At 41.7% G+C, this 12500-nt stretch overlaps 1 protein-coding gene across 2 annotated transcripts in view; it reads left to right on the forward strand.

Moving 5' to 3' along the window:
* The window catches only part of LOC138958200 (uncharacterized), a 19531-nt gene that overhangs the window by 4959 nt on the left and 2072 nt on the right, over nucleotides 1-12500 (forward strand). For both annotated transcript variants that reach the window (XM_070329290.1, XM_070329289.1), the window contains exons 2-4: nucleotides 5592-6645; nucleotides 9935-10110; nucleotides 11005-12500. The exon at nucleotides 11005-12500 is cut by the window's right edge and continues 2072 nt beyond it. In XM_070329290.1, coding sequence (XP_070185391.1) covers nucleotides 6493-6645; nucleotides 9935-10110; nucleotides 11005-11476 — 801 coding nt within the window. In that variant the 5' untranslated portion in view covers nucleotides 5592-6492 and the 3' untranslated portion in view covers nucleotides 11477-12500. The remainder of the gene's footprint in view (nucleotides 1-5591; nucleotides 6646-9934; nucleotides 10111-11004) is intronic.

The following is a 12500-nucleotide window of genomic DNA, read 5'->3' on the forward strand; positions in this document are numbered from 1 at the left end:
ATAACCTTTTTGTGTTTAGAGAGAAATAACCTTTTTGTGTTTAGAGAGAAATAACCTTTTTGTGTTTGGAGAGAAATAACCTTTTTGTGTTTAGAGAGAAATAACCTTTTTGTGTTTAGAGAGAAATAACCTTTTTGTGTTTAGAGAGAAATAACCTTTTTGTGTTTAGAGAGAAATAACCTTTTTGTGTTTAGAGAGAAATAACCTTTTTGTGTTTAGAGAGAAATAACCTTTTTGTGTTTAGAGAGAAATAACCTTTTTGTGTTTAGAGAGAAATAACCTTTTTGTGTTTAGAGAGAAATAACCTTTTTGTGTTTAGAGAGAAATAACCTTTTTGTGTTTAGAGAGAAATAACCTTTTTGTGTTCAGGCAGGACCGTTTTGTCCTTTTTAAAAGGTACTAGTCTGTGACGCGTAATGTCCCTTTCTGACAGTGAATCGATCCGTTTGTGAAAGGATTAACTTGAAGTTCTGACTGTGATCGATCTTTTGAACCAGTAGGTTTTCTTGCCGGTCTACGTCCGTAATATGATCTTATTTCTGCTTCTTCTTTGTATTGTGTGAGACCCCCCGCGGGTTAGGGGGAAGAATTTACCCGATGCTCCCCAACATGTCGAAAGAGGCGACTAACGGATTCTGTTTCTCCTTTTACCCTTGTTAAGTGTTTATTGTATAGAATATAGTCAATGTTTGTAAAGATTTTAGTCAAGCAGTATGTAAGAAATGTTAAGTCCTTTGTACTGGAAACTTGCATTCTCCCAGTAAGGTCATATGGGCCTACGTTGCAAGCCCCTGGAGCAATTTTTTGATTAGTGCTTTTGTGAACAAGAAACACTTAACAAGTGGCTCTATCCCAGCTCCCCCCCTTTCCCCGTCGCGAAATAACCTTCGTGGTTGAAAACGACGTTAAACACCAAATAAAGTAAAGTAAAGTATTGTGTGAGATCTTTTCGACGAGGACGCCGGTACGGTAGAAAGCAGACATTGTTCTTGAACTAAGACTCTGCCCGTGTGGTTAATATCTGTGTCATTGTGTTGTGTGGGACCTTTTCGGACGGATAGGTTTGTGGAGGTGTTCGCTTGTTTCCAATGAAACATTACGGTGTCCATATAACGTTCACTGAAAGTTTCAGTTGGTATTTCACAGTCTTTTATTTTTTTAGATACCCTAGCTTGCACAGCTAACATTAAAATACGCGTCATACAGAATTTAACATTAAATATGTAGCCGTTGAACTACAGGAATACAGGCCTATCGAATGTTCAAACTATTTGGACGCAGTCTGACGCTGTTTAAGAAACCTTTTGGCAAAATGCAACTCTGTATGCTTACTTTAATCTCCATTCAACCAGTTACTTGTATGCACAAGAGGAATTTAGAAAACCACGCCCGCGGCATAAAAAAAGTGTTTGTCGCAGGAGCTACTTAAAACTCCAACCTACTCCATTCATTCAGCTTATTCAATCACGTTGATCTTAATTGTAAGGAGCCATGCGCAACGAGATAACTATTCTTGCCACCCAGAGTAACAATCCAGCGTTGTTTTTCACCACTTGTTCATTGAACAGCACACTATAGGCACTATTTGTGCTAAGTACTGCCAGCTTAAAAACGCTGAATGATTTATAATGCAGACATGAGCGGTTTATTTCAACAGGAGTGCACGACAGACCGTAAACGTGTTGGTGAACAGTCAAGCGAAGCCAGTTGTAATTGTGCAGTCGACGTATTCCCCTCACTTGTATTCGTTTCGTGTAAGACAAACTCGTACTAGACACTTCAAATCCCGTATCGAGTGTCAACTCACTATCAAATGATTCAGTGTTGATCCCGCGCTTGTTGGTCCTTTGAACGCTTGATGCCGCACAAAGTCTTTACCATGCGTTGCTCGTGACCTACGTACGTTATGCTGAATTTGCCTCCGATGGCTCGATTGAAACACATTTTTGGGAAAACATAGATGACAAGAAAATTGGTTGATTAAAATCAACATGGCCGAAGCAATGTTTTCATAAAAGAAGCGGTATTGTACGGGCACATGTTGAATTTGGGTTACATGTGTTGCAGAGTATTTGAAAATTCGTAGGCATAAAAACATGCAAAGAAGAGTGATAGGTCCCTGTTGTGAATATAGTCAAGTGGATAAATTGATTACTTATGTATCACACTAGTTTTGCTGTTACAGCAGTCCCTCTCATGAACGGACACCCTTGGGCCAGTGCAAACCTGTCCGTACATTGCAGGTGGCCGGTCACGGGAGAGCCCCCACCCCTCCCCATCACACACACACCGTCAGTGTGCCTTTGCTACTGCCCTACTGGTGAACGAGCTCTACTTGTCCGAAAACAATAAGGTCAAACTACTGCAACTTATAACTGAAAGGAAAAAAACTGTCCTGTAAAAATGACGTTAAATCAACAGTGTCAAAAAAATAGAGATAAAAGAAATCCTCAAATTCCTGAGGGTACAGGCACCCCATGAAAGCAGCCACGAACATACTCACAGAGGCACACATGCTTGTGCAGATACTTTGCAGAAATATGAATTGAAAACCTGCATATGTGGTATATTTTCTTTTTTTGTGTGTGTGGCTTTATTGAATACATCAGGCAGTGGCTTTTCCCTGTCCAGTTTTCTCTTTCGTCTCTCTTACCCCTCGCTTACCCACCCCCACCCCCTTACCCTCCACTCCCTTTACCCAGCCCCGACAGCACACATTTCTAATCTGCAAGGCAGAGTACACATTTTCTAAAAGGAAGACTACTCCTCTTCAATTATATCCAGAGATCTTCCATCTTTCTCCACCATAAGCCAAGTGGTCGAGTCTTATACCCCCTTTCCACACAACCGTTCTAGGTCCCGTTCCCGTACCGACCAAGGAACGGTGCGGGCACGGGAGGGATCGGGAGAGAACCGCAATGAACGTAACTGATCGTTAACGGAACTGCTTTGAACGGTAGGGACGGCTGAGTTTGGGCTGCATGTTCAAATGTTTAGCCGTTCCCCTCCCGATCAGAATGAACGGTAATGGAACCTCAACCCATCGGTAACGGAACGCTTGGATCGTTAAAGGAACTTAAAACAACGGTAACGCAACGGTAGCGCTCTCACACACTGAGTTGTCATACCATTCATCCGTTCTAGGTCCCGTTCCCTTACCGACCAAGGACGGCTGCCACTATGGTCAGACTAATAGACGCTGCTGAAAGATGCCAAAAACGGCCGTTTGCGCAGCGTTCCATTGGTGTAGCAGCAGTCCTTGGTTGGTACGGAAACGGGACCTAGAACGGCTGTGTGGAATAGGGGTATAACTTTTGACACCGACAAACTGAAGAATGAACAGATCTATGAGGTAACCGTCTCAATGGTGCAGACTCAGGAAACAATTAGTATATATGGCCTGGGGCGATTGTAGCTCGTACAACCACCTCATGTCCCAAATAGATTCTTATTCTGGGGACAAAAATAGAAATTTAGCATAGCATAGCTTCCCTTAATCTTCGTGTCCGATAGACAAGGGCAATAAATAGTAGAACATAGTGCAATTTCATGTTGGCATCTTCTCCACTGAAAGCTATAACCCGAAGACTGAAGACCAAAGTGCTTACCCAACTTCTAACCCGAATCACCCCCCTCCTGCTGGGTACACGTGCACTCAAGTTAACCTCTGATTTGACCTGTGTGCCAGGAGTCGGATGAGAGAGAGAGAGAGAGAGAGAGAGACTGAGACTGAGAGAGAGCGCGAGAGCGAGAGAGAGAGAGAGACACACACACATACACATAGACAGAGACAGACATAGAAAGACAGAAGCGGAGAGACTCAGAGGGAGACACAGACAAAGACATACATACAGAGAGGGAGAGAGAAAAAAAACCTGTAACTGATCTCGTGAGAACAGTAATAACAAACGAGACATGTCACCTCTCCGAATGCATTCCAATAGATGACCGCTCCTGCGGCCATCAAAAAGGGTGAGAGAAAAAATCGTTATCGGCTGTCGTCTTTTGGTTGTCGACTTCCGGTCATTTTCGATTTATAAGTAGAAAATATGTAGAAGAAGAAGATGAAATTGCCGTTGTAACCGTACGTCGGGGTTCCTTTCGGATTCAAAGTTTAAACTCAGCAATCTTGGACAACAAGAATATGATGGCACATTAGTGCCAACAGTGAAAATTACAAAGCTCACTAATAATTGAAATTAACACACTTGACTTACCAATGTCGCTTTCTCCTGCATGTGTTAAAATTTTCGCTCATTTCCTAGACAACATACGTATAGGCAGTTATTATTGCAATATTCCGGGTAGATATGAGTAGTTTCAGAGAGTTCTTGAAATCAGCAATGAAAACTACGAAGCTCCGCGTGATTGTCCTATTGTTTCCTGTTTTGGCTGCTTTGGCTCATATTTTAAAACGACAGTATGCCACCAAAATACTTCACTGCGCCTTGCGAATTGCAAATATTGACAAAATCGCTCAATGTTCAAAAGTGATAAATACAAAGATCACTGTGTTTGTTTTTTGTTTTTGTAATTTTCACTTTTGGCACTAGTTAGCACCTGTAAAGTAAGAACAGGAAATTACGGGCAAGAAGATCGTTACGCGTCAACGGCTTCATCGATCAATCGATCAATGGAGTGAGAAGTAATCGTATTATGTCTGATTGGGCCGTGACAAGGAGAAGGTGTTGTCGCACAAGGCCCGTGTATTATATTCGCCGATTTATTGAGCGCTTGTGGAAATTTCCTGGAGGCGTTTTTCTTACCGTTAGCAACCGAAGAGTGATAGGAGTGACGAGGTGTCGATTTTGAACAAACATTTCTCTTCGAAAAAGGCTGGAAGGAAGGTAAAAAGAGAGACGGAAAAAAACAAAAGAAGAAAGGAAGAAAATGTCAACGTCAAATTCTTAGTCTCGATGTGATGGGCAAAACTATTGTCGCGTTTTCCAAAGTCATCCATGAACCTTAAATACGACATTAGTGTTGCATATCACATTGAGACTAAGAATTTGACGCTGACATTTTTTTTCTTTCTTCCTTTGTCTCTTTTCGTCTCTTGTTCTACCTTCTTATTCGGTATTAATGAGTATCTAGGCGTAAAGGTTTTAGCTTCTTTTCTCTCTGACTGCATTTCTGTGAATGTGCTTAGCATCTACGGTAGCTCCCTCATGTCGGATGGCTTCACGGTTACATTACTCAACAACGAGTGTACGACTTTGGTCACCTAAACATTGCCATCGTTATAAATGTCTCACCGTGTTTCAAAGTAATAACTGTCCTAAATAAACACACAGTGTTGTTTTTGTAGCACAACCGCTTTGCAACTCTTTTCTTCATGCAGAACTACGGCGGCTGTAGTGTGAAGTGGGCATTAACGATGCTTATGGGGTGCTCTGCATCCTAGCATAACTATGGCGGCTGTAGTGTGAAGTGGGCATTAACGATGCTTATGGGGTGCTCTGCATCCTAGCATAACAATGCATGTCTAAGCAAGTTGGTTATTATTGTTTATCGTCTCGTCAGCAGTTAATGCTGTTCGATACCGATCTAAGCAAGTACAATGTCTACTTTTCTATCTCTATTTTTTTCAGATGGGGCACAACAAGATCGCTTGAATTTCTGCAGAATGCCAAGAACGCTTCCGTGACAATGACAACCGCTGAGGGAGGTCGAGAATCAGCAGTCAACAGTGCGGCAGAATCTAGGTGAATAAGAAAGTGGTCATCGAGAACCCAGACAGGTCACTTTACGGTAACGGTGCAGGTGATGCAGTGGTCTACACTCGTGGACTTAGAGTTGATCGGTTTCCACGAGCAAGACTAGTGTTCTTGACACAGAAAGCTTGTTCCTCGGATACCACTCTGTCGCAGCCAAGTTCAAGCTTAGACGACTGCTAGGGGCCAGTATGACGCTCTTCTTGTGAGGATTTATCCTGATCGATTGATTGATTCTTCTACCGCGTTGCTTCTGGCTGCCTTGCGTTGGTGTGTCTTCGTTAAATAACTCAGTTTCGTCAGTGTCGTTGATGTGTTTGGGCATCATTGTCCACAACGGAAATAGTACGTGGGACATGCTAAGTCCTTTACCAGTCGCAAGCCACATCATCTTTGTGAACTTTAACAAACAGCGACAACACATGTAGGATATTGATACTACAACATTGCTTGTGACTGCCTTGCGTATGTGTCCCTGCGTCAAATGACTCGGTGTCTTCAGTGCTGTTGTTGTGTTTGAACATCGTGTATTGCCCACAACAAAAATAATGCGTGGTACATGCTAAGTCTTTACCAGACGAAAGCCACACTATCTTTTTGACCTTAACAAACAGCGACAGCGCACACGTGGAATATTAAGTCAATTTGGCCTACCTCGTAACCTATGGAATACTGAATCTTGTGCCTTTGCCCAAAGAAAAACAACCGCAAGGACAAATTTAGCGAGGCTTTTTCAAAGAAGACTCATCCCTTGTGACTGTAATCACCAAGCATAAAGATGAGTTTCTACTACACACGAGTACCGAAGGAGGAGGAGAAGGTAGAGTGGTGGGGGTTCAAGAAAGTCAACCCCCATGAGCTAACGGGGATCCTGGACCGTGTGACTCGGCCCACCTACACCAGTCGTATGCACAACATGGAGTGCACACAGGTCAGTTTTTACATTTAGTCAAGTTTTGACTAAATGTTTTAACATAGAGGGGGAATCGAGACGAGGGTCGTGGTGTAAGTGTGTGTGTGTGTGTGTGTGTGTGTGTGTGTCTGTGTGTCTGTGTGTGTGTGTGTGTGTGTGTGTGTGTGTCTGTCTGTCTGTCTGTTTGTCTGTCTGTGCGTGTGTGTGTGTAGAGCGATTCAGAGTAAACTACTGGACCGATCTTTATGAAATTTTACATGAGAGTTCCTGGGTATGATATCCCCAGACACTTTTTTTTTTTTCGATAAAGGTCTTTTATGACGTCATATCCGGCTTTTTGTAAAAGTTGAGGCGGCACTGTCACACCCTCATTTTTCAATCAAATTGATTGAAATTTTGGGCAAGCAATCTTCGACAAAGGTCGGACTTCGGTATTGCATTTCAGCATGAAGGCTTAAAAATTAATTAATGACTTTGGTCATTAAAAATCTGAATATTGTAATTAAAATTATTTTGTTATAAAACGATCCTAAATTACTTTTATTTTATTCTTTATCATGTTCTGATTCCAAAAACATATAAATATGTTATATTCGGATTAAAAACAAGCTCTGAAAATTAAAAATATAAAAATTATGATTAAAATTAAATTTCCGAAATCGTTTTAAAAACAATTTCATCTTATTCCTTGTCGGTTCCTGATTCCAAAAACATATAGATATGATATGTTTGGATTAAAAACACGCTCAGAAAGTCAAACCGAAGAGAGGTACAGTAAAGCGTGCGCAGCGCAGTAAAGCGTGCGCAGCGCAGCGCAACCGCGACAGCGTTAAAACAGGCTCGTCACTTTTTCTGCCTTTTGCACAAGCGGTGGACTACGGTCATTGTGAAAAATGCAGTGCGTTCAGTTTCATTCTGTGAGTTCCACAGCTTGACTAAAATAATGTAGTAATTTCGCCTTACGCGACTTGTTTGTTTGTTTGTTTGTTTGTTTCTTTCTGTTTGTCCTATTTCTTTCTTTCGTTCTTTTTACATTTAGTCAAGTTTTGACTAAATGTTTTAACATAGAGGGGGAATCGAGACGAGGGTCGGGGTGTATGTGTGTGTGTGTGTGTGTGTGTGTGTGTGTGTGTGTGTGTGTGTGTGTGTGTATGTGTGTGTGTGTGTGTGTGTGTGTGTGTGTGTGTGTGTGTGTGTGTGTGTGTGTGTGTGTGCGTCTGTCTGTCTGTGCGTCTGTCTGTCTGTGCGTGTGTGTGTGTAGAGCGATTCAGACAAAAACTACTGGACTGATCTTTATGAAATTTTACATGAGAGTTCCTGATAATGATATCCCCGGACATTTTTTTTCTTTTTTTTGATAAATACCTTTGATGACGTCATTTCCGGCTTTTTGTAAAAGTTGAGGCGGCACTGTCACACCCTCATTTTTCAATCAAATTGATTGAAATTTTGGCCAAGCAATCTTCGACGAAGGCCGGACTTCAGCTTGGTGGCTTAAAAATTAATTAATGACTTTGGTCATTAAAAATCTGAAAATTGTAAAAAAAATAATGTTTTTATAAAACGATCCAAATTTACGTTCATCTTATTCTTCATCATTTTCTGATTCCAAAAACATATAAATATGTTATATTTGGATTAAAAACAAGCTCTGAAAATTAAAAATATAAAAATTATTATCAAAATAAAATTTTCGAAATCAATTTAAAAACACTTTCATCTTATTCCTTGTCGGTTCCTGATTCCAAAAACATATAGATATGATATGTTTGGATTAAAATCACGATCAGAAAGTTAAAACGAAGAGAGGTACAGAAAAGCGTTATAGCCTTCTCAGCACAACTACTACCCCGCTCTTCTTGTCAATTTCACTGCCTTTGCCACGAGCGGTGGATTGACGATACTACGAGTATACGGTCTTGCTGAAAAATTGCATTGCGTTCAGTTTCATTCTATGAGTTCGACAGCTTGACTAACTGTTGTATTTTCGCTTTACGCGACTTGTTTTCTTTCGTTCTTTCTTTTTACATTTAGTCAAGTTTTGACTAAATGTTTTAACGTAGAGGGGGAATCGAGACGAGGGTCGTGGTGTATGTGTGTCTGTCTGTCTGTCTGTCTGTCTGTGCGTGTGTGTGTGTGTAAAGCGATTCAGACCAAACTACTGGACCGATCTTTATGAAATTTTACATGAGAGTTCCTGGGAATGATATCCCCGGATCTTTTTTTCTTTTTTTCGATAAATACCTTTGATGACGTCATATCCGACTTTTTGTAAAAGTTGAGGCGGCACTGTCACACCCTCATTTTTCAATCAAATTGATTGAAATTTTGGCCAAGCAATCTTCGACGAAGGCAAGACTTCGGTATTGCATTTCAGCTTGGTGGCTTAAAAATTAATTAATGACTTTGGTCATTAAAAATCTAAAAAATTGTAATTAAAATTGTTTTTTATAAAGCGATCCATCTTCGACGAAGGCCGGACTTCGGTATTGCATTTCAGCTTGGTGGCTTAAAAATTAATTGATGACTTTGGTCATTAAAAATCTGAACATTGTAATTAAAATTGTTTTTTATAAAACGATCCAAATTTACGTTCATCTTATTCTTCATCATTTTCTGATTCCAAAAACATATAAGAATGTTATATTCGGATTTAAAAACAAGCTCTGAAAATTAAAAATATAAAAATTATTATTAAGATAACATTTCCGAAATCTATTTAAAAACACTTTCATCTTATTCCTTGTCGGTTCCTGATTCCAAAAACATATAGATATGATATGTTTGGATTAAAAACACGCTCAGAAAGTTAAAACGAAGAGAGGTACAGAAACGCGTGCTATGTAGCACAGCGAAACCACTACCGCGCTAAACAGGCTCGTCAGTTTCACTGCGTTTTGCACGAGCGGCGGACTACGGTCATTGTGAAAAAATGCAGTGCGTTCAGTTTCATTCTGTGAGTTCCACAGCTTGACTAAATGTAGTAATTTCGCCTTACGCGACTTGTTTATCTTTTCTTTTGTTTGAGTGGTGGGATCATTGGTCGATTGACTGGATTAGCTTTTGATTAGTAGATGTGTGGGTGGGTGGGGTAGAGTTAATGGGGATGTTATTTGTTTTATTGCAAATCGAGGGGGAGGGGGCTAAAGGATTGTAATGGAGGGGGGGGGGGGTGGGAGTGCATGTCTCTTTCAGAACCAAGCTCCAACACACACACACACACACACACACACACACACACACACACACACCCCGCTAGGTCCAGCCCCGAGTCACATCCACAACATACAGTTTTTTTCTGTTGCAGGTACACAACAACATGTACCACAACACTAACTTCCTGGCCCGACGGTCCCCCACGGCCTGTGACCGCCGCCGCTCCGCCTCCGCCCTGCCGAGGAACACCAACCGGCGTCTGAATGAGCGGGAACTACAACGGGTGGTACGACGTCTCAGGAAGCCCACAGTTTGCTTTGAAGCTAGGTACGTGCTCGTTTGTCACGGCTGGATCTAGGGAGGGGTCGGGGGGTCCGGTGCACGAGAAAGTTACCAACACGGTGGGAGCCGCGAAGCCCGATTGGTTAGGCCAACAACAAAAAATAGTCTGTTTACGGTATCCCGACCGACCCTATTTTTTCGCGCGGCCCTAGACTTTTTGGGGGCATTTGGGGGAGAAAAAGCACACCAAAAAAAGTCTTTGTTTTTTGGCAAAATAACTTAAAAACATGTTTTTTGGGGGGGAAAAAATCCCGAACTACCGACCCTATTTCTTTTGCCTATGTTACCGTAAACAGACTTTTTTTGGCCTTAAATGCACACACACACACACACAGTGACACACACACACACACACACACACACACACACACACACACACACACACACACACACACAGTGACACACACACACAACCAATCCGACCCCGCGGCTGGCTCCTATTGGAGTGGTAACTTTTTTGTGCACCTCAGCTCTGGGTTACGGAACATATCAAAATTGACTAATGTTAAAAGGGAAATATGCTTCGCGCTTCGCATAATATTTCAGGTTCGGCAGCAACACGTGAAGTAGGTCGTGTTATATTAATATACGCTTCTTTCCCCTCCTCTTCAACGTATTTTACTTATTTGTTTATGTATGTTCAGTTAGATTTGATCTCTTTTTTACATTCAGTCAAGTTTTGACTAAATGTTTTAACGTAGAGGGGGGTATCGAGACGAGGGTTACGTGGTGTATGTGTGTGTGTGTGTGTGTGTGTGTGTGTGTGTGTGTGTGTGTGTGTGTGTGTGTGTGTGTGTGTGTGTGTGTGTGTGTGTGTGTTTGTTTTAATTTACTGTTCCGTCTTTTAATGTCACAGCAAGATCTGCTCCTTGATTTCAGATACGACTACTTGCCAGAAGAGGAGCTGCACCCGCTTCCACCCAGACCCTCACGACCCAAATCGGCACCGGAAGAAGACAGGCAGAAGGCCTTCCTGCAACTCTCCAGGCCGACCACAGCCTCCAGGGCCAAGACTCTGGGAGACTGCACGCTATGTCTCGACCGTGACGAGGTCATCAAGAACAACACTCTGGGACCCTTCGAGTACGACTACGGCGACGAGAAGACCTTGCCTCCAGAAGAGCTTGAAGACATCGTCGACAGAATAAGCGCCCCGACCTTTGCCCACAAGAAGTTGCGGTGTCCAAAGATCCCCAAGCCGATGGATGAGTTCCGAATGAGACAGAGGACGCCCCTGGCCAGCGGTCTGCCCAGGAGTAAGAATGTCAAGGAGATCGTTACTAGACTGTACTCTCCGCACAAGTGTCGATACGGTGCCCCGGTGGCTACAGAAATCACCATCTTTACTTGATGATACTTCTTGCGTAGATCCCCAAAAACAAATAAACTGCAAACGTTTTAGGTTCGACGTGATTATTTTGTAAAATGTTTTTACATTTTTGCAAATCACGGGTTAACAACTCCCAACTGGTTACGGAAAAAAGTATCGTCTGCTTCGTAGCCAAAGTTGATTATCACGTGACACTTTTGCCATATTTAGAGTTGTTTGCACAGTAAATATACCCGCGAAAGATAGCTCGGCGCTTGAAACTGTCTTACAAATATATATCAATTCCATTGTAATTTAAAAATTACACAACACCATGAAAAATCATTATCGACGATCGCGAATCTGCTTTTATCAATAACACATTACGAAAAGCTCTAAATATGTAAAAAAAAAAAATTAAAAAAATTAAAAAAAAAAAATTTAAAAAAAATTCGATTTCTTACCAACAGAAAGAAAACCAAGGCATCCTGTCAGGAATAAATGAGACCCGAAGGGAAGTAACTCATTTTACCTGAGTTCAGGATGGGTTCTCTCGTGTATTTAAGTACTCATGCTCATCACATCCGTCCGCACTTACCATTATTGGGTGATATTTCTTTGCGTAGCCTTAGTTTCGCAATGATTTGTAAAGACAGCAACAGGAATCACCAACTTTACTTAATGGTTGTTCACGTTACGTGCTGTTACGGCGCTACGTATACGGCATCTACAGAACAGAATCTCGACATTTCTTTTGGAGGTCTTTCCGTATACGTTTCATTGATGCTTACAAATGGCTTCAGTTACCATTAATTGTTTGATGATTTTAAGACCTAAGTTTTTCGCCGGCCGACAGATAGCTACAGAAATCGCCATGTTCACTTGTGTATATTCTCGGCAAAACTATTTCTCAATGCCTACAGACGACGACAGAAATTGCCACGTTCACAGGATTCATCTCAAGTTTGGCAATGGCTCACAGCCATTCACACATACATCTTGCACAGCTTGACTTGTAGAACATTGATGTGCGTCGTAGTCGTCTGTATCGGAAAAGTTAAATGTG

The sequence above is a fragment of the Littorina saxatilis genome, linkage group LG2 (genome assembly GCF_037325665.1).
Source record: "Littorina saxatilis isolate snail1 linkage group LG2, US_GU_Lsax_2.0, whole genome shotgun sequence".
NCBI classification, from domain to species: Eukaryota; Metazoa; Mollusca; class Gastropoda; order Littorinimorpha; family Littorinidae; genus Littorina; species Littorina saxatilis.